Genomic DNA, 22,263 nt, shown 5'->3' with positions numbered 1-22,263 from the left:
CAGACCAGCTGGTATATCAGAAGGAGGAGATCAGCTGTTCAACGCTGGATTGTTGTGAAGACTCCTGTCAGTACACGTCAAGCCCTAGTTTCCCACACTTCTGCCTCAGAAAGTAACCGTTGTCTCTCTGTTCTAGATTCCCCGGACCCGTCCCCGTGTTTACCCGTGTGGAGCGTGTAAGAGGTGGCTGGTCACTACGGAGAGAGGTTGGCGTGAGCGTGTGTGTGATTCCCTTGTTTTCCCTGGAGCCCTGGAACCCGTCCTCGCACATCTTGTATATAGCACTGTCCTCGCACTGACTGTAAATACACTTGGTGAAGATTTTGTGAATAAACTGTCTCTGTTACAACACACTTCGGAGTCCTGCGAGTGGATCCTCAGAGCAACTCGTGACAGTAACAATCCAGCCATATTATGGATCCAGCGGACTCGGCTCTACAACCCACCCCTCCTCCCGAAGTCATGTTGGAGCGACACGAGCAGATGCTACAACACATTAACCAACAGCTGATCGCACTCACTCAGGCTCTCGCTCAGCACGTTCCGCTGCCAGGTCCCGCTATGCCTCCCTCGTCTGCTCCCACACAGCCGCCAGCCCCGGAACACTCCACGCCACCAGCCCCCGCTTCCGCGGAACCCCTGGAACGAGCTCTACCGTCACCGGAGCCATTCGCTGGTGAGTTCCACAAGTGTGCTGGTTTCCTAACGCAGATTACGTTGCAATTTATGCAGCTGCGGCGAACGTATGAGAGTGATGGAGCTAAGATAGCCTTTTTCGTTCAGTTACTCCGCGGTCAAGCCTTGAACTGGGCTCAAGCAGTATTACGGACTAGCCCGGAGATTACCTATGCTGATTTTCTCTCAAAGTTCAAAAGTGTGTTTGAAAGGGGCACCGGAGCTGAGGCAGCGGGCCACCGTTTGCTGAACTTAAAACAAGGAAGACGGAGTATGGCGGACTTCTCTGTGGAGTTTTGGACACTGGCTGAGGAGACGGGATGGGGGCAGCCTGCGCTGATAAGTACCTTATTGAACAATGTTTGTGATGTTCTTAAGGGCGAACTGTTAATGAGGGAGCTGCCCAAGACTCTATCGGAGGTGATCGCCTTATGTGTTAAGGTAGATGAACATTTGAGGGCGCGTCACCGCGCCAGCAACTACGGTTCCCAGAGGCCTCTGGGGCGAGCAGAGTCAGCTTCCGGCGGAAGCGGAAGTAGCGATCGGGAAGCGGACCGCGGCGACGAGCAGGAGCAACCCATGCAGATCGGACGCTCCCAGCTCTCCCCGGAGGAGAGGGCACATAGATGGCGATCCGGTGAGTGCTTTTACTGCGGCCGCAAGGGCCATCTCGCCAAGGTCTGTCCTGCTCGGCCAAAAGACCCCGCCCGCCGGTAGAAAGGAGGATACGGGTGGGCGAGGTCTCCTTTTCGCATTCTCCTCCACGCTTCATGGTAGCCGCTAAAGTGACTGTCCACTCTGCCTCTCACTCTCTTCAGGCGCTGATTGACTCTGGGGCGGAGCAGAGCTTCATAGATGCTTCCCTGGCTCTCAAATTTAAGATTCCCACACAGGCATTACCCCACTTGTTGCAGGTCACTGCTTTAAACGGTCAACGTCTTCCTGACATAACTCATGTTACTGAACCCGTGTCCCTAACGCTGTCTGGGAATCACACTGAACTGCTGCAGTTTTATGTCTTTGAAGCCCCTCTCACGCCCCTGGTGCTAGGGTTTCCGTGGTTACGCCAGCATAACCCCGTGCTCGACTGGAAGGAGGTGAGGGTTCTGGGGTGGGGGGAGGAGTGTCACATGACCTGTTTGACAGCAGCTACTCCCGTTAAAGCAGCTAAACCACTACCACACGACCCCCTTGACCTTTCAGCTATCCCATCAGAGTATCATGATCTCAAGCAAGTGTTTTGTAAGGACCGCGCCCGCTCTCTTCCCCCTCATCGCCCGTACGACTGCAGTATTGATTTGCTCCCAGGTGCACCCCTTCCCACTAGTCGCTTATACAGTCTCTCTCAACCTGAACGTGAATGCATGGAGAAGTATATTAATGAATCCTTGGCTGATGGACTGATTCGCCACTCTTCATCCCCTGTGGCTGTTCTTTTTCGTCACTAAGAAGGATAAAAGCCTTCGGCCATGTATTGATTTCCGAGGCCTCAATACCATTACCATTAAGAATAAATACCCTCTGCCGCTCTTATCCTCCGCCTTCGAACTCCTGCAGGGGGCGACCATTTTTACTAAGCTCGATCTGCGGAATGCTTACCACTTAGTCAGGATGAGAGAGGGTGACGAGTGGAAAACGGCCTTCAACACGCACCTGGGCCATTTTGAATACTTGGTCATGCCGTTTGGACTGACTAATGCTCCGGCTGTCTTTCAGAGTCTAGTCAATGATGTCCTCCGAGATTTCATCGATCGTTTTGTGTTTGTGTACCTTGACGACATTCTCATCTTCTCCCGCTCTCTCCCGGATCATGTACATCACGTCAGACAAGTCCTGCAACGCCTCCTGGAGAATCGGCTGTTTGTTAAAGGGGAGAAGTGCGAGTTTCATGTGAGTACTGTGTCATTTTTGGGCTACATCATCGAACGGGGCGATTTAAGAACTGATCCAGCTAAGGTACAAGCAGTCTTAGACTGGCCCACGCCGCCTAACCGTAAGCAGCTTCAACGGTTCCTCGGTTTTGCAAACTTTTATCGGAGGTTCATTCGTGACTACAGCAAGATTGCTTTGCCATTAACCCGTTTAACTTCCCCTAAGGTGCCTTTCTGCTGGGATGATCAGGCTCAGGAGGCTTTCTCCCGGCTAAAGAAACGTTTCGCGTCGGCGCCCATCCTCAGACAACCGGATCTCAAGCGGCAGTTCATCGTGGAGGTGGACGCCTCGGATGTAGGGGTCGGAGCAGTCCTCTCCCAGCAACTAGACGGTAAGCTCCACCCTTGTGCTTACTTCTCTCGTCGTCTCTCTCCTGCAGAGCAGAACTACGACATCGGGGACAGGGAGCTGTTGGCAATCAAACTCGCCCTGGAGGAGTGGCGCCACTGGCTAGAGGGCGCAACAGAACCCTTTGTGGTATGGACTGACCACAGGAACCTCGAATACATCCGGTCGGCTAAACGGCTAAATGCCCGACAAGCCAGGTGGGTTCTTTACCAGATTCTGCTTCACCATCACCTACAGGCCCGGCACCCGGAACGTGAAACCCGATGCCCTTTCCCGCCAATTCACCACCTCAGAGGACCCCACCCGTGAGGCTCCCATTCTCCCTCCCACGTGCGTTATCGGAGCCCTGTCATGGGAGATCGAGTCTGCCATACGGGAGGCCCAGCGGGTGGAACCGGATCCAGGTACTGGTCCCCCGGGTTTGCTCTTTGTTCCCACGTTGGTTCGCTCACGAGTGTTACAATGGGCCCACGGCGGAAAACTCACCTGTCATCCGGGCGTTCATCGCACCGTCACCTTCATCAAGCGGTTCGCCTGGTGGCCTACACTGGCCAAGGACGTCCAGGACTTCATCGCTGCCTGTCCAACCTGTGCCCAGAATAAGCCGGTCAACCAGCCTGCTGCCGGCCTACTTCATCCCTTGCCTACGCCAAGCCGCCCCTGGTCCCACATTGCGGTTGACTTTGTCACTGGTCTTCCGCTGTCATCAGGTAACACAGTCATCCTCACTGTTGTCGACCGTTTCTCTAAAGCTGCCCATTTTGTCGCTCTCCCCAAGCTCCCCACTGCCCTGGAGACCGCCCGGCTTCTGTCAACTCATGTGTTTCGCCTCCACGGGATCCCTGCTGAAGTGGTCTCGGACCAAGGCCCACAGTTCACGTCACGTGTTTGGAAGGAGTTCTGCGCCTCCTTGGGGGCCCAGGTCAGTCTCTCGTCAGGTTTTCATCCACAGACCAACGGTCAAGCGGAACGGGCCAACCAAGAACTCAAAACGGCTCTCCGTTGCTTGACGTCCACTAATCAGACCACCTGGAGTGAGCAACTGACATGGGTGGAGTACGCTCACAATAGCCTTACCTCGTCGGCCACAGGTGTCTCCCCGTTCGAGGCCTCCCTGGGGTACCAACCTCCCCTGTTCCCTGCCATCGAAGGTGAGCACTTTGTGCCCTCTGTTCAGCAGCACCTGCGGCGGTGTCGGCGCGCGTGGCAGGCCACTAGAGCTGCCCTTCTTCGCACGGCGGACCGGAACAAACGGCAGGCGGATCGCCGCAGGTCCCTGGCGCCGGCCTACTCACCTGGACAGAGGGTTTGGCTCTCGACCCGGTATGTGCCTCTCAGGACGGAGTCGCAAAAGCTCTCCCCCGCCTTCATTGGCCCGTTCGAAGTGGACTCTATCGTTAACCCCGTGTCTGTGCGTCTCAAGCTCCCCAGGACCATGCGTATCCACAACGTGTTTCATGTCTCGCAGATCAAACCTCACTGTTCCAGTCCTCTGTGCCCTCCTTCCGGACCCCCTCCGCCCGCCCGGGTCGTCGCTGGCCGTCCGGCCTTCTCCGTGTCTCGGATTATGGACGTCAGGCGCCGGGGCCGTGGCCTGCAGTATCTTGTGGACTGGGGGGGCTATGGCGTCGAGGAGCGTTCTTGAGTCCCGCGGGCGGCTCTGCTGGACCGGGCCATGGTTCGGCGGTTCCATGAGGCTCACCCTGGGAAGCCTGGGGGTCGCCAGGGGGCTCCCGTTGGGGGGGGGGGGGGGGGGGGGTACTGTCACGACCTGCGGGGTCGGCAAGGCACTGATCAGCAATCTCTCTCCCCCTCCCCTGTTTTGCCGGGGCGGAACTCATGGCGGGTTCACGCTCTCGGCCCACGCCCTCCCGGATCATGCACACCTGGGCCTCATCAGACCAGCTGGTATATCAGAAGGAGGAGATCAGCTGTTCAACGCTGGATTGTTGTGAAGACTCCTGTCAGTACACGTCAAGCCCTAGTTTCCCACACTTCCGCCTCAGAAAGTAACCGTTGTCTCTCTGTTCTAGATTCCCCGGACCCGTCCCCGTGTTTCCCTGTGTGGAGCGTGTAAGAGGTGGCTGGTCACTACGGAGAGAGGTTGGCGTGAGCGTGTGTGTGATTCCCTTGTTTTCCCTGGAGCCCTGGAACCCGTCCTCGCACATCTTGTATATAGCACTGTCCTCGCACTGACTGTAAATACACTTGGTGAAGATTTTGTGAATAAACTGTCTCTGTTACAACACACTTCGGAGTCCTGCGAGTGGATCCTCAGAGCAACTCGTGACACTCTGGTGCTGTACACAACTGGTTCACTTCCTATCTCTCTGACAGATCTTTTATGGTGAGTATGGATACATGCTCCTCTAAGATCCATAGAGTGACATGTGGTGTGCCTCAAGGGTCGGTTCTAGGCCCTGTACTTTTTAATTTGTATATGCTGCCTCTCGGCGGTGTCATCAGGAGGCATGGAGTGAACTTCCACAGTTACGCTGATGACACGCAGCTGTACATCTCCGTGTCTCCTGATGACACCAGACCAATGGATGCCCTTTTTAACTGTATCTTAGATATACGATCTTGGATGGCAGAAAACTTTTTACAGCTTAACCAGGACAAAACTGAAGTTTTAATTGTCGGTCCTGAGGCTCAGAGAGAGAAACTCTTGTCTAAATTAGAGGCATTTTCACTATGTCCTTCACTACAAGTGAAAAACCTGGGTGTTATTTTTGACTCTGAGCTTGGTTTTATCCCACATGTTAAACATGTAACCAAAATTGGATTTTATCATCTAAAAAATATAGCCAGAGTCCGCCCTATTCTCTCTCGGGCCAACACAGAGATGCTGATGCATGCTTTTATTACCAGTCGCATTGATTACTGTAATGCCCTGCTCTCTGGTCTTCCTAAGAAGAATATTTCAACTTTACAACTCTTGCAAAACTCGGCAGCTCGTGTGCTGACGAAGACCAGAGGGCGGGCCCACAGTACACCGGTTTTAGAATCGCGGCATTGGCTCCCCGTGTGTTTCAGGATCGATTTTAAAGTTCTTTTATTGGTTTTTAAATGTCTTATTGGTCTTGGGCCTTCTTATCTCTCAGATCTGCTTTTACCATATGAACCCTCACGGACCCTGAGGTCCTCTGGTACTGGCCTTTTGATTGTCCCTAAAGTCAGGACACATACTCACGGAGAGGCAGCTTTTCAGAGGTATGATCCTCGTCTGTGGAACAGCCTGCCGGAGGAGCTCAGGGCCGCAGAGAACGTACATGTTTTTAAGAACAGGCTCAAGACCCACCTTTTTAATTTAGCTTTTACTTAGCATTTATTTATTTTATGCTTATTTATTCTATCCTGTTATTCTATTATTAATTTAGGCTTTACCTAATATTTTTTGATTTTATTCTTATTCATTTTTAATCTTCTTACTCTATTTATATTTATATTGTATCCTGTTCTTATTTATTTTATCATTTTACCCTGTATATATCGTATTGCGTCATATCTCCAGTGTTTCCTCGGAGGGCGCTCTCTGCACCGGGGCTGTGATTGACCGTGGCTGCTGGGTCTCTGGGGGTCCTCTCAGCCTGGCTGGGGGGCTCCTTTGCCTCCCTCCTGCTGTGTGCCCAGCCTGGAGGCTGCGGTCTGTGACCGGCTCCCGGTGCAGACGGCTCCCTGTTATAGTGTTTCCTCACTTGGCTCATGCGAGCCCAGCCCAATTTTTACTCTTTAAGTGTGCGCGTGTGTGTATGTGTGTGTGGGTGGGGGGATATATGTGTATTGAGAGTGTGGGGAGTGAGTTGGAGGGTGGGGTGGGCTGCTTTTAACTATGTAAAGCACTTTGTGCTACATTTTCTCTGTATGAAAAGTGCTTTATAAATAAAGATTGATTGATTGATTGATTTATGGATGATGTTCTTTCAGTGTTGCACTTTGTAGACGCTCCCTGAGCCTCACAGCCAGCTGCACATGGACCAGCTGACATTACCCAGCATTAGAGGCGGGTGTAAAAAAATGGATTTTGCTATTTAAATGGTTTTAATTTGAATAAAGCGATGTTGATTCATTCAATCCTGAATCGTTTTTTAATATAAATGTATTTTGCCAGAATCTCAGGTTAACACTTAGACCCCCGGAGAGCAGTCATTTTGGTTTTCTACCTTAGACCCCCGCGGAAAAAGGGCCACGTGTCAGGTCAAACACAGATGCAAAAAAGAATCAGGCCACTGTGCGATGTGTTCACTGCTACAGGTACACATGTGGTAAATGCAGACGACAGATACCGTGGCAGTGCCAGGATTGTGAGTGATTGCTGAGAATGTTGAAATGTACTCACTCACTTTTTATCATTATTTGTAAATATGTGTACAAATGGTTGGTTTTTTGTACTGTTTTCATCAATAAATGTCAGCAACAAAGGACATACAAAGGACATGTGTTGATTTCTCCCTAAGATGGCAAACTGAAACACTTCACTCCCCCACCCCCTCAATCACTCACCCCCACTCCCCTCCCTCCAGAATTCCTAGGTAACAACCTAATATACATATGAATGACTAGCCAATTTAGCTTCCACTTCCAGCATTTGACTGCTCTCCGGCTTTTAAAGGTAGAACGGTAGAAGCCTGGCAATCCCAGTGTTAAAGCTCCCAAAAGTATTTCAACAACAAGCAAGCAGATAAAACAGTAAATGAGAGCAGCTAAACACACAAAGATGGAAACACAGAGCGTGGATCGTTCACTCAACAGCACGTACACGGACACGCCGTCGGGGCTGAAAGTGGACAGCTCACAGATCCTGAAGCTGCAGGTTTCATCTGTCTCCAACCAAAACTGACTGAACCAGCAGCAGAAGAAGATCCAAACTACGCTTTACGTTTGATGAACATCGTCATGAATTCTCTCTGACTTTGACCTTTACTTCCTGCACAGCTCTCTCTCTCTCAGTGTACTTCAAGAACAGTTTACCGTCAAAAATCTGTTTCCTGCATTATTCACTGCTTATTACGCACCAGTCTGCTGTTGTGTTCACTGCTGTCGGCCTCCGAAAACAAAGCCTCATTTCTGCTGTTCAATACTGAAGAAATTTAAACCTTTTAAAATGATGACAGATTACAAACTCTCAGCTGTGTCTGTAATCAAACCTCTGTAACTTTGCTTCCCTTCAGCAGCATCAGCTCATGTTCACATGTTGATTCATGGTTTGCTTCAGTTTTTGATGGACTGTGATAGGTTTTGTATTGTTGATTGTCATTTATGCTTAGAAACATTTACTCATATATGCTTAGAAGTATATAATCAATTGTAGATTGAAAGAATGTCCCATCCTGGGAGGTCTGTAACAACTCTGTGTAGAAGGGAGTGCATTCATTCCTCTTCAGAGTGTCCTGGCATAAATCACACTCCCTAGGAGAGTTTATCTTTTCTTATTGATTTATGGTATAGCAAACACACGTATATCTGTCTAAGTATAAGAGCCTTTTGTTAGATGGACCCAGATGTCCTGGCACCAGCTTTGGGGAGTCTTCACAGGGTCACATCTTGACCCCCCCCCCCACACACACACACACACACACACACACACACACACACACACACAGGCAAGGTACTCTTTGTGTGAATGTAGGCGTCATATGTTAATGAACCTATGCATATTCATGTAACCTCAATAAAAGAACAGTGGTACGGGAGAACGGAGGATAGCAACTGGGGTCAGGCGAGGGAACGGCGTCTGTCCGGTTCTCTCCCGTGCACGAGAAACATGAAGAACTTTGCCTACTTGTGTCTTGCTTTGCAGTGTAATTATATTGTCTTCAACGTTCCAGCGGATGGGTTCAAGCTACGAACCTATCATTAATTGGTCCTTGGATGCCGGAGCCCTGGAATCGCATTCACCGAGGGGAGGAGAGGCACGCTGAAAGACTGACGTCAGCCAGGAAGTTCCTGTGGATTCGCGGTCTGTCCTTTCTCCTCGATGAATGGCGATCGGCGGGATTCGAGGCTGATATTACACGCTAAGCAACACCAAGTAAGTTTAAAGAGGCCGACTCTATAACCGTGTCATTGTGCAGTCTCCGCCATTTTGTGAGGCGTTGAGAAGTTCGCTGCTTTGTGGAGCGATAACTGGGTTAGTGTCCTGAAAAAGAGGTTTTGATTAAATCGCCCAAGGGCCCAAGGGCCCAAGCGTCCGGTGAGTGTCCGGTTTTGAAATCGCCCTGGGTGTGTGTCCCGAGCGTCCCTTCATTGGGTTTTGTCGCGCGACTGGGTGAGCGTCCCACAACTGGGTCAGGGTCCCGAGCGGTCTGGTGTGAGTCCGGAGTAGGCCTATTTTGTGTTGTTGTCATTGTTGTCGTCGTCATTTTTGTTGTTGTTGTGTGAGTGTGTGCGGAGCAGAACACGTGGTCTGTGACACCGACTGTTGTTGTTATCATGGTTTCATAAGCAGCCAGGAGCGTGTGGAGAAGGCCTGCCTTCTCCATCAGCAGCACTTAAGATGTGCTCTGGTGAAGGGCTTTCCCCCACCCCTTGCTGACACAAAATGTTTATTCTTTAGCTTGCCCTGATCGACAACAGCCTGTGTGCCAGACCATAGACGTAATTGAGGTGGATAGTTGTTAAAAGTAATCTACATTAAGCTTGTGGTTGCTCAAATTCAGTACAATGACATATGAGCTGAAGTGATATAGGTAAATATTTGAACTAATGAAGTGCATAGAGGCACTTGACCTGTGTGAAAGACTGTCGTCTTATTATGAGCCATTGTTGAGATATAGAGCACACCTGTGAAAACAACTAATATGCTGAACCCTGTATGAAACATCTAAAAGTACGTGATGGAGAAGCTTTATTGAATATGAAAGTGTAAGACTTTGCCGCTGTGGGCAGAGCATGCAACTACTGTGTGATGTTGTGTTGCGGTTTTTTTTTCTTCTGAGCTGATGAGCAAGCTACACATTATCAGATCAAGAGCTGTCTGAGAACTACTCAAAGAGAGGGAAACAGAGCTATGAGTGTGCAGCGTTTCCGTGAGCAGTTTTCCTGCACCTTGACTCGTGTGTGTAGCATCAACATCATGTTTTTCTTTATTTGTTTTGTTGGGTTAAAAATAATTAAATAAACTGGTGATCATATTTATGGATCACCATGGTATCATCAGCCATGTGATTTATTTATGCAGATGAAAAAGAGAAAGAATTTATATTGTAGATGAAAAATAATCATAGGGAAAAAGGTTTTGTGTTGATCAGCCAAAAATAACCACAATTTCATTTTCTGCTTTTAAGAAAGGATTGTTCACAAAAACACACACACAGAGAGAGAGAGAGAGAGAGAGAGAGAGAGAGAGAGAGAGAGAGAGAGATGTGTGTTGGTTAAGCAGCGATGATAATAATGAAAATGTCTTAGTTTGTCACTTCCAGGTGAAAAGCAGACCAGAATCAATTCTCCACGGGCAGCAGTCGGAAGAAAATTATAGGTTGAAATCATTAGAAAAAATTAGAAACACCCAGCCAGAATTTTTTGGCTGAATTGTTTTGCAGCTTCCCATCCTCACCCTGAACAAGCAAGCTCCAAGGAAACTAATCTCTCCCTGAAGACACCGAGTGCAGTTTCAGAAGCACGAGCATGAACATCAACAGTGAACAGGAGTCCAAGAGACAATACCAGAGTTCTGAGCAGTTCTGTGGGCAAACGGCATCAGAAAGAGAAGAACCACCATCTAGATTGGATGGATGGAGATGCGTTTCCAGCCAGCTGCAACCTCACTGTGTGTGAAGGACTTTTGAGAAGACTGTCTGAGTTTGACATTTGCCATGTTTGGAGTGAGATGGCAATAAAAGAGACAGTGGGACAAAGAGAGACACGGGACAAAGCTGAAAAAAAAACTGACTGCCACTGGACTGAAAAGTGGGAGAGAAGGAAAGGAGCAGAAGAGGACTGAGGCTGCTGTTTTAGTGTGGGCAATGAAATTAGGTTAAGGAATTCGGGGAGACAAGCGACTGCCTGGAAGTGGAGGATTGACACAGTGTCCAGACCACCACATAAGGGGGAGGAAGACAAGCACTGAGGTATGCAAGTGTACTGTTAGAAAATGGAAAGTGACACCACACATGCAGATAATATGCACCAGAGATAACACAAAATCATACACAAAGTGTTACACATTACAAGAGGGCATTTGTAGAAGGGGTTAACAACACACCGTGTGGTTGCCGATGGTAACCTGTTTCAGAAAAAAGGGGGAAGGTACATGAAAGGATACATAAAAACAGAACATGTATTAACCCGACTAATACAAACACAAAATGACTCATGAAGATTAGACAACATCTTAAGCGTGAGTCTGTTTATCATCTTGTCCAAGATGGTACAGGATACAAGTGTACAGTGTGATGCAAAGACCAGTGGACTCACAGCACATTAGTTAAGAAATGATTAAATAATAGCAGAGAAGTGTGTAGGAAAGGCAGCTTTTAAGAACATGCTCTGCTGGATATGCAGCTCCACAGACATGCATTAAACCTGCCTAATAACACAAACACACATGCAATGGAAATCAGCTTGTTATCTTTCATCAGTGTTAAAATAGTGTCAATTTAGCAGACACTTGTTATTAAATACTGAATTTATCCAATGCAAAAAATTGACTCTCTAGGTTGCAGGACAACAATTTAACTTTTGTGGGAAAAAAGATCCTGGTTTTACCAACCAGTGATCAGACAATAAATTTAGTTGTTAATATAGTAAATTGGGAGAAGCTTCCTGCTTGATTGATGCAGCACAAGTAATTTACTGTATGAGGGAAATTGTCTTTTGTGATACTAATTTGAACATGCTTTTCTGTCGTCCTGTCAACTTTATTGGTTAATAGCTGGTATGCAAATTAGTTGATCGGTTTTAGATTAATGAAAGGTGACTGAATTCTAGCATGAGTGAATGGGATGTGTTGGAGTTGTTGTGTGTTGAGTGGAGACTCTAAAACACTGAGTTTCCTGTTTTGATGTGCGAGTGAATCCTGTACCTAGATACACAACTCTGAATACGTCAGAACAAACTTCTTTTGTGAAGTGCATGACAGCATGTCACATGTTTTATGATGAAGGGAAAAAGGAAAATTGAATAAAATAGATCTGTGGCCTAAATGAGTGAAGAGCACAGACCTGGTGATTAAACTCATAGCTAATAAGACATTAGGGTTATGTTATGTGTTGTGCAGCTGATGGTTGGTTTGGAGTGAATCTAACTGATGATTCTTCTCCTGTTGTGAAGTTGATGAGGAGTTTGTGTCATGACTTAACAAGGCCTTTTTATTTTGATACTTTCACAGTGCACTGAAAGTTTGGTTTGATAATCTTTGTTATTTTTCATTTTTATCTTTTGAACAGGCACTGATTTTGTTTGTCTATTTCTTTTCTTTAAGCAGATCTGCACATCAGGAATTAAAAGTGCTATACGACCTGTCGAGAAAGCCAAGTGAGTTTCTCCACATTAAAATGGGCTCTGGAGAAAGCCACTTATTGGGACAATATTAAATGAAAGTCCCGGCCTAAAAAGGATTCAGCGATGTAATCCGATCTAAAGTTCTTTTTCTTTTTGAGATGACGTCATTTTGCTGGAAGTGGAAACTAAATGCGACGACGGGTTCCACTATCAGCAAAGAAAGAATGAATGAATGAATGAATGGAAATAAAAACAAACTGACTGACTGGTAAAAGCTGACAGGACTTGACCACGACTCAAGGTTAACCTCCACCTAGACAGGACAAAAGGGTGGATGAATTTATGTGTTTTTTGTTACAGGAGCAGAAAGATGACAGCAACATTCGAGGTTGCGTGATGATTTAACCCTTTAAATGCCATTTTTTATGTTTGTGAACTCTGAAAATTTAACCTTTTTTAGTTTAAATTCTCTGTCTGTGAATTTACTATGTGTGTGTCATTCACTAACTTGTGTTGCTCACAAACATTACTGTGAGAAAGTGTACACACCTGCGCAGTGCTAACATTTACATTTCTTTTTACAGCAGATGATTAATCATGTGATTGATCATGTGATTTATAAGAGGATTAGTTAATGTTTTTCTACTATAGGATTTCTGGGTTTATATGTGAATGACATTCTTTCCACGGCTAGGGATGGCTAACTTTATGGTGTTTTTATGGCACCTCTGGAATGTGGATGGCTGACGCCTGCCCACCAGGATGATCAATGTGTATTGCTAATGTTTGTTTTTCTGAGACTGCATGTAGAGGAGTCAGCGGAAGCAGACAAGTGACATGAGAAAAATATATAAGGGATTCAGTGTTTATGGAATAGTTGAAGATGGGCTATTGAGCTCATAGTGATTGTTGAGTTGAGTGACTTTGCTTAAGAGAAGTCACTGATTACATTAATGTTAACTGAGCACATGGGATGATCCATGTCTGCGGCGAATTATGGTAATAATAGTGATTTAATGATTTGGGAAAACCTGCACATGACACTTGTCTTGCCCGTGCTGACTGCTTATTACTCTTATGATACAATTGTTTATAAGTGTGAAGTTTGATTTTATTTCCAGATCTTGTTTTCCAGGCCATGATGGTGTGTATGCAGGCTCCTGGTGGAGCCAGTTTTTAAGACAGGGATCCAGGTTTGGTGAGTTGACGCATGAGAGTGTCCATGCGTCAAGAGGTGGGGTCCAGAAGTAACATTAAACAATGTTTACTATTATTGTTGCAGTGATTTGTGTGATTAGCCGTTTATTTACAAGTATTAAACCTATGCAAGTGGTGCATCCATGTTCAGATGAGGCTTTGATGGTCTATAAGTGAAGTTCACTGAACTAAAGAATGTGGTTTGATGATTGTTGACATGCTCTCCAAATAGAAGTCTTTCTGAAATACAGGTGCAGCAGTGAGAAGCGAGAAACATTCCAGGCATAGCCCAGGCAGTGGTTGAGGTCAAAGGTCAAGCTGGTTTGGGCCCATCATGAGATCAGACCTTGGAGCCACAGCAAGGACCATGAAACTGCGTTGGAATGAGGGCTGTACCAAGGGGGAGTTCCAGAGGCCAATTCAGATCCAGCAGGCCCAAAATCAGGATTATCCATGACGAGAAGGAGTGCCTGAGAGGATCGTCCACAAGATGGGAGCTGAGGCCAGGAGAGAGGCTTCAGGAGGATCAGAGATCACCTTCAGCACAGCAGACATCACAGAGTGCTGCGCTACTGAGCTTCCAGAAGATCAAGAGGAGACTTCCCACAGCAAGCAGCGTTGGGACAGGAAAACTCGAGGGATGAGGGGGGCGTGCCAAGCTCCATCGACAACGCAGAGGGAGTCTAAGGATGACATCATGATTCTGTGAAAAGCACAGGAACCAGAAGCTATGGTGGTGATAACAGCAGTTTCCTATGAGGTCTGCAGCTTTGGAAATAGCTGAGACCCATGTTGACAAACAACAAAACCAACTGGTATGATTGGATGTTTATTCTATATACATTTGGACTCTGGTCCTATGGACAGTGATGGAAACAACTGGAAGAGACATTAATGACGCCCTGCAGAACTCAAACCACTCTGCAGGGAGACATGTGATGTGCACACCCGGAGGAAGCATCACCAAGGTGAGATGTTTTTGAAAATGTTACTTTCTTATTTTCACTATTAAATTAACAATTTCTTGTTTGCTTGTAGGATGCAGTTTGCCCTGAGATGAGATCAATGAATGGGATAACCGCTAATACATTTGTTAAACTGTGTATTTTTTCAGTAATTTAGGGTGATTTGACAAATGCTGAGTATAAGAATGTTTGCATTGAAACTGTCAGACATGAGGTATTCATAACTGGGAACTTTTCTAGCATAAAGGTCAAAAGGGGGGAATGATACGTTTTGTATTGTTGATTGTCATTTATGCTTAGAAACATTTACTCATATATGCTTAGAAGTATATAATCAATTGTAGATTGAAAGAATGTCCCATCCTAGGAGGTCTGTAACAACTCTGTGTAGAAGGGAGTGCATTCATTCCTCTTTAGAGTGTCCTGGCATAAATCACACTCCCTAGGAGAGTTTATCTTTTCTTATTGATTTATGGTATAGCAAACACACGTATATCTGTTTAAGTATAAGAGCCTTTTGTTAGATGGACCCAGACGTCCTGGCACCAGCTTTGGGGAGTCTTCACAGGGTCACATCTTGACCCCACACACACACACACACACACACACACACACACACACACACACACACACACACACACACACACACACACACACACACACACACACACACACAGGCAAGGTACTCTTTGTGTGAATGTAGATGTCATATGTTAATGAACCTATGCATATTCATGTAACCTCAATAAAAGAACAGTGGTACGGGAGAACGGAGGAGAGCAACTGGGGTCAGGCGAGGGAACGGCGCCTGTCCGGTTCTCTCCCGTGCACGAGAAACATGAAGAACTTTGCCTACTTGTGTCTTGCTTTGCAGTGTAATTATATTGTCTTCAACGTTCCAGCGGATGGGTTCAAGCTACAAACCTATCAGACTGCAGAATATTTTGAAGGTTATCTGCTATAAAAAGCCAGAACAGGAAAATCTGCTTCATGTGTTTCTGTTTGATCCTCAGTGACTTTGACACAAAGGCCTCTGCTGTGATGATCACACCTCTGATCAAGTCTCACAGTGTCAGCTTTGTTTTTATACATATGGATATGTGCTGATAAATGATCAGAATTATAATATTTCCCACTGTCTGCTGTGTGCCGTGACCTTTGACCTGCTAAAGACAGTCAGCTGTGGATTATTCATTGTTGTGTCTGATACTTAGAACTGTGAGGAAGAACACTACACAGTTAATCAGGGTCCCCTCTCTCTGAATCAGGAAAGGTGGGCAGGCCGCGTGTGGGCCGCCGGCCATACGTTGAGTCTCACTGTTTGAAATGTGAACATTGTTCTGCTGCAGTCAATGGACTAAACCAGAGAAGAAGAAAACAGACTTTACCATGAAGATCCTCAGTGTGGATCAGTATAATATCAGCCTGATGTCTGCAGTTTAGTGTCAGCACAACTTTCACATCATATTCATCTCAGCACAACTAAAACATGCTGACTGACCCCAGAGTTTCAAGTCCACATCCTGGACTCTCCAGGAAACCACACAGATGCTTCACTCCTGAATCCTGCAGGTTGTTGTTGGAGCTCAGCTCCAGCTGTCTCAGATGGGAGGGGTTGGACTTCAGTGCTGCTGCCAGATAATCACAGCAGATCTCTGACAAACCACAGTTCCTCAATCTGTATAAAGAATGAAAGATGTAAGTTTATTAGACAAAGTGTGAGCTTGAAATCATTCAGTGTTTCATCATCTGTTCAGAGCTGAAGAAGGTTCAGAATGGAGAAGTTTAGAAAATGGAAACTCCAAACAGCTGAAGCCAACAGGAAGCAGCTTCAAACAAACACAACAAGAGAAAAAACTCTGAATGTTTCACATTAAAGTCGTACATTTATCATAAAAACAGGACAAAGACTTGAAAAAGTCGTGTTTTTCCTTCCAGGAACCACAAGGCTTCACTTTTAAAGGTGAAGTGTGAAAGAAATGGACATATTTGAAGTCCAACACCTTTTTCCAGTCACATTATTAAAGCAGACAAACTACAAGCTCATTTTCACTCCAACAAGTCATCTTCTGACCTGGACTAACAACACTGGTCTCTATGTGCAGCTGGCTGTGAGACCAGTGCTCAGGGAGCGTCTACAAAGTGCAACACTGAAAGAACATCACACACTCATTTGCTTCCATCATCCAAACTGAAGAGGAAACAGAGACGGCTCCGCTTCAAAGTAAAAGCTGCTCCTTTTGGACACAGTATCAAAGAAAGTCTACAGTATAACATAGAAAAGACAGAACAAAGTTTTGGTTGTTTTTAAATTGTGCAGAAATGAAACTACACTAAGCTCAATTATGTGACAGACATTTCATCCCATGTCAGTTTGGCCTCATCCTGGGCCGGATTATCCAGCACACACTCTGACCACAGGCCCAGGGGCCACGCACAGCTGGGCTCCATCCAAGAGACAGGAAACAAACCAACACAATAATAAAAAGCACCATGTGATCTTCTTACATTTTCAAGACAAACATAGTAAAAACATGAGCATATTTGTTTCCTGATAAAATGATGTGACAGGTAGAACAGAGTAAAGTGGTGGTGTTACAGCCTTTCTCCCCTCTGCTGCCGAGGCTGTTAGTCTCTCCCAAACTCAGCTACAGGACTTCCAAATGAATGAAAGCAGCAGAAGTGGCTTTACAAATGAAAGAGGAAGAGGAGAAGAAGAGGAGAGGGAGGCCACCCTGACCATCACTCCAGCTGAAAACATCACACTTCCATTAAAGTTGGTGAGAAAATGTTGAGCAGGATGAGCTGCTGGCTAATCTGGAGGCTGTAGCAGCAGCTCACAGTCACAGTGGATTTCCACTCATGAAAAAGCTCTGGCTGCTTCATTTCTCATCTCATATCAGAGACTTTAATGCTTCACTGAAGCTGTACTGTGATGCTTCCATATCCCAGTGAGGCCTCCATAATGATTTCAGCTGTTCTGTACACACACTGTGTGCCCTGTATGGCTCAAAGTCTCTGCAGCCTGTTTTTATCTGCTATCATCAGATCTTCATCATCCTCATTCACATCCCTCACACACTCTACAGCCTCATCAGCACTGACTTCATCTTCACTGACTGATGGAGCACAACATGAACCTGTGGAGGCTGAAACACTGTCCTGTCAAACATCTCCCCGTCACCACTCCACTTCTGTCAGCCTTTAAATGAACCCTGCTCAAGTCTGTCACTTCTGTTTGGAGCCAAAAGGAAAAACTGTTGTTCAGTCGTTTGGAAAGACAACATTTCTGAAAGCACTCAAACTTCTTCACATTTGTCTTCAGAGACATCCTGAACATTTAGGAACTAAAGAAAGTTTCAAACATCCATCAAAGACCTGAAATATAGAAAAACAACAACAGCCGCAGTCAGTGAACTCACCTCAGAGTCTCCAGTCCACAGTTTGGACTCTCCAGTCCAGCACACAGAAGTTTCATCCCGGAATCCTGGAGGTTGTAGTTTCCACTCATGTCCAGCTCTGTCAGATGGGAGGGGTTGGACTTCAGAGCTGAGGCCACAACTTCACAGTGAGACTCTGAGAGTCCACACTGAGTCAGTCTGTGATGATAGAAAATATAAAATGTGTTATTATAAAAGCAGAAAATCTGCATTATAAACACAGACTGAATGTATATGAAGACAAAACAGAGTGAGGTCATAATCTGATGAATCTGCTCTTCACATCTGTGCTTCAGCTCCTCTTATTGTGTTAGACATGACACAACGATTGAATCTCTCTCAGACCTGCAGACTTTTAATGAGAATCTTTGTTTGGCTTTAATCTGCAGATGAAGGAGGAAGATGGTGTCACATTTAGGCTTCCATAATGTCCACAGTCTGTCACTGAGATCTGATCCAGAGTCAGAGTGAAGACACACATTTGGACTGTTTCCTGTTTTGACTCCAGAACATTTTGAATGAGTTCAGCTCAGTGAAGAGTTCCAGCTGGAAAGATGATCTCTGTTTGCTACCTGCTGTCAGGTACGACTGTTCACGTCCACACGCAGGAAAAACCTGCTGACTGTTACCAAACGGAGCAGAAATCTCATCACTGGACAATAATGATGAATGAACTCAGAGCTGCTGATATCAGATCTGATTTCAGGGGAACTAAACACAGAAATGATTGGCTCATTTTAGCTTTCTGAGCCATTATCTGCTGCTGTGTCGCTAGTTGGCAGAAAATGATTTGTATTCCTGTTCAGGGCTTCAGTGTTTATGAGTCCAGATCCAGGTGACAGCAAGTCAAAATGATGTTACCTGTCTGTGTCCAGCAGCAGCCTGTATTCACTTTGAATATTGTTATAACCTGACATGGATCAGTTTGTCTTTGATTGGTTTGTAAATGTCACTGTTTCCATTGGACCTGAGTGACGTACAAAGACAGAGAGGGAGAGAAAGCAAAGAGAGAGCAAACACAAACAGGTGAGAGTGGACAGGTGACCAAGGTCAGCAACCAATCAGAGAGCTTCTGTTTGACCCACAGTCACTGATGATGACTGCACATCACCAAGCAGTGTGTTACTCTGATATCAAATATGGATCCTGCTCTTATAATAATGATCATCAGATGATATTATTGTGTTATTTTGTAGCTGAATACGATGTTTGTGTGATTATCAGTGAAAGAAGCAGTGAGGAGGATGGAGAGAGAGAGAGGACAGAGGGTGAAGTTAGAAACACTAAAAGGATTTTTCATGGATTTCATGGATGATTTGAGTGATTTCCAGCAGGACACTTAAACATGTCAGTGGACGTCCTAAAGAACATATTCACTGATATGAAACGTGTCATTGAACAGGATTAATATCAGTGGAAACATGGTGGAAACAGCTGTGACTGCATGGATGTGACACACTTCAAATCTGTTCTCCACTCTTGGATTTGGGATCCATGGAGCTGCTGCTGAGTCTGTACAATAAAGGAATGGTGTGGAAGGTTGCAGCGTACGGACACAAACACTTTGTGGTTACAACCTAAATCTCCCACAGTCTATAAAGCACTGATGACATCATGACGTCTGGCAAGCGCTGCCAGGAAGTTAGCTCGGGGATGTAAACAGCAGTCAAAAACACAGCAGTGACTTCCACCAGCAGAAAATAGGCACGACATTTCAGCAGCAACAACTAAACACTGAACTGAAGCTCTTTGATTAATGAGGACATGAAGTCAGACATCAGGAGCAGCAGCAGGAATGAGAGTGAATCCATGAGCTGCTATGACAACAGCGTTAGCTCACATATTTGACACATGTTCAGTCCAGATGTCAGCAGTGTCTTCTCACTCAGTTTGTCCCACTGTTGGCAGTAAGGGAGCACAGCTGGTTCACCTCTGAGCCCTCACTCTGAACCACTCATCAGTACATCACACTTTAATCACACTAAACCAGAGTCTTCCTCAGCACCTTCATCCTCACTCACCATGTTTATGCCACTAAACTCTGTGTCTGTAGTTCTGTCTGTAGTCATAGGAGAAGCTCAGACGGCGACTGCTCTGGATATTTGTCACTGTGTTTAACATTAGACTTCATTTCACTACAAAGATAAAATACAAAAATAGATTCTTATTTCTGTCTTCTCTCTAACAGCAGCGTCTGAATGACCCACAGCAGCAGCAGCAGCAGCAGGTTTAAGAAACTCAAACTAATGAGAGTCATTTAGTACTGCGTATATCTAAAGAACTAAACTACTAATCTACACTAATTAATGATGTTAATGATCACATCTGGACTCACCCAGCCTTTCTGCAGTTCCTCACAGCTGGAATCAGTCTCCGTCGTCCCCGCTCTGATGTTTTGTACTTCTGCAGGTCCAACTCACCCAGAACCTCCTCTGACATCTGCAGCATGAAGGCCAGAGCTGAGCACTGGATGTCAGAGAGTTCCTTCTCTGATCTGTTCTCTGACTTCAGGAACTCTTGGATCTCCTGATGTACTGAGAGGTCGTTCATCTCCATCAGACAGTGGAAGATGATGATGCTTCTGTCAGGAGAGATTTCATCACTGTTCATCTCCTTCAGGTTGTTGATGACTCTCTGGATGGTTTCTGGACTGATCTCTGTCTGACCCAGCAGACCTACTAAGAGTCTCTGGTTGGACTCCAGACAGAGGCCATGAAGGAAGCGAACAAACAGGTCCAGGTGGCCATTTTCACTCTCGAGGGATTTATACATGGCTCTGTTCAGGAAATCATCCAGAGATGATTTCCAATAAGTTTGTCCCAGAAGGTTCCTCAGCACCTTTGTCTTCCTGTTGGTGAAACAGTGGAACATGTAGACAGCAGCCAGAAACTCCTGAATGCTCAGATGAACAAAGCAGTAGACTGGTTTCTGGAAGATCACACACTCTCTTTTGAAGATCTCTGTACAAACTCCTGAGTACACCGAGGCCTCTGTCACACCCAGACCACACTGCTCCAGGTCTTCTTGGTAGAACATGATGTTTCCTTTCTCAAGATGTTCAAACGCCAGCCTCCCCAGCTTCAGAAGAACTTCCCTGTCAGCCTCCGTCAGCTCCTGTGGACTCGTCTCACGTCCCTCATGGTACTTGTTCTTCTTCCTCTTTGTCTGAACCAGCAGGAAGTGTGAGTACATGTCAGTCAGGGTCTTGGGCAGCTCTCCTCTCTGCTCTGTAGTCAACATGTGCTCCAGAACTGTAGCAGTGATCCAGCAGAAGACTGGGATACTACACATGATGTGGAGGCTCCTGGATGTCTTCATGTGGGAGATGATTCTGCTGGACAGCTCTTCATCACTGAATCTCCTCCTGAAGTACTCCTCCTTCTGGGCATCAGTGAAGCCTCGTACTTCTGTTAGCCTGTCAACACATGTAGGAGGGATCTGATTGGCTGCTGCGGGTCGGGAAGTTATCCAGACGAGAGCCGAGGGAAGCAGATTCCCCTGGATGAGGTTTGTCAGCAGCTGGCTGACTGATGACTTCTGTGTGACATCAGACAGCAGCTTCCTGTTGGTGAAATCCAATGAAAGTCTGCTTTCATCCAGGCCGTCAAAGATGAACAAAAGCTGAGAGACAGCCAGCTTCTCTGCTGTGACCTTCTGTAATGTTGGATGGAAAACATGGAGCAGCTCCAGAAGACTGTACTGCTCATCTCTGATCAGGTTCAGCTCCCTGAATGAAAGCAGAACCACCACACTGACATGTTGGTTCTCCAAGCCCTCTGCCCAGTCCAGAGTGAACTTCTGCACTGAGAAGGTTTTTCCAACACCAGCCACGCCGTTGGTCAGAACCACTCTGATGGGTCTCTGTTGGTCAGGTAAGGCTTTAAAGATGTCCTGGCACCTGATTGGAGCGTCATGGAGGGCGTCCATCTTGGAAGCTGTCTCCAGCTGCCTCACCTCATGTTGGGTATGAACCTCTTCACTCTGTCCCTCTGTGATGTAGAGCTCAGTGTAGATCCTGTTGAGGAGGGTTCTACTTCCTGTTTCATCACTTCCTTCAGTCACGCGTTCACATCTCCTCCTCAGACTGATTTTATGTTCATCTAAAACCTCCTGCAGACCAACATCTGCTGAAAGAAAGAAAAGCAATGAGACTAAAGAGAAAGAAAACTCTTCAATGTCTGAACAACAGAAGAAGTCCAGTTTTCAGAAATGAGTCCATCAGCAGACAGATGTTCAGTCTTACTTTGTACACAGCTGCTCTGACT

The 22,263-nt window shown here is 46.3% G+C and overlaps 1 protein-coding gene across 3 annotated transcripts in view; it reads right to left on the bottom strand.

Annotated features, from left to right (window-relative positions):
* The window catches only part of LOC308403400 (NACHT, LRR and PYD domains-containing protein 12-like), a 309,314-nt gene that overhangs the window by 27,256 nt on the left and 259,795 nt on the right, over positions 1–22,263 (bottom strand). The window contains exons 1-3 of one of the 3 annotated variants that reach the window (XM_080892774.1): positions 20,334–21,956; positions 17,981–18,157; positions 16,060–16,236 (exon numbers count right to left, since the gene is read on the bottom strand). The exons of 1 other annotated variant lie outside the window; for it this stretch is intronic. In XM_080892774.1, the coding sequence (XP_080748900.1) occupies positions 16,060–16,236; positions 17,981–18,157; positions 20,334–21,925 (1,946 nt within the window). In that variant the 5' untranslated portion in view covers positions 21,926–21,956. Of the gene's footprint in view, positions 1–16,059; positions 16,237–17,980; positions 18,158–20,333; positions 21,957–22,263 lie in introns of those variants that run through there. One more of the 3 variants, XM_080892775.1, reaches the window with a different exon arrangement.

Source organism: Rhamphochromis sp. 'chilingali' (genome assembly GCF_963969265.1).
Source record: "Rhamphochromis sp. 'chilingali' genome assembly, chromosome: 1".
In the NCBI taxonomy this organism is placed as follows: domain Eukaryota; kingdom Metazoa; phylum Chordata; class Actinopteri; order Cichliformes; family Cichlidae; genus Rhamphochromis; species Rhamphochromis sp. 'chilingali'.
This window is presented reverse-complemented; position numbering and strand designations above follow the sequence as displayed.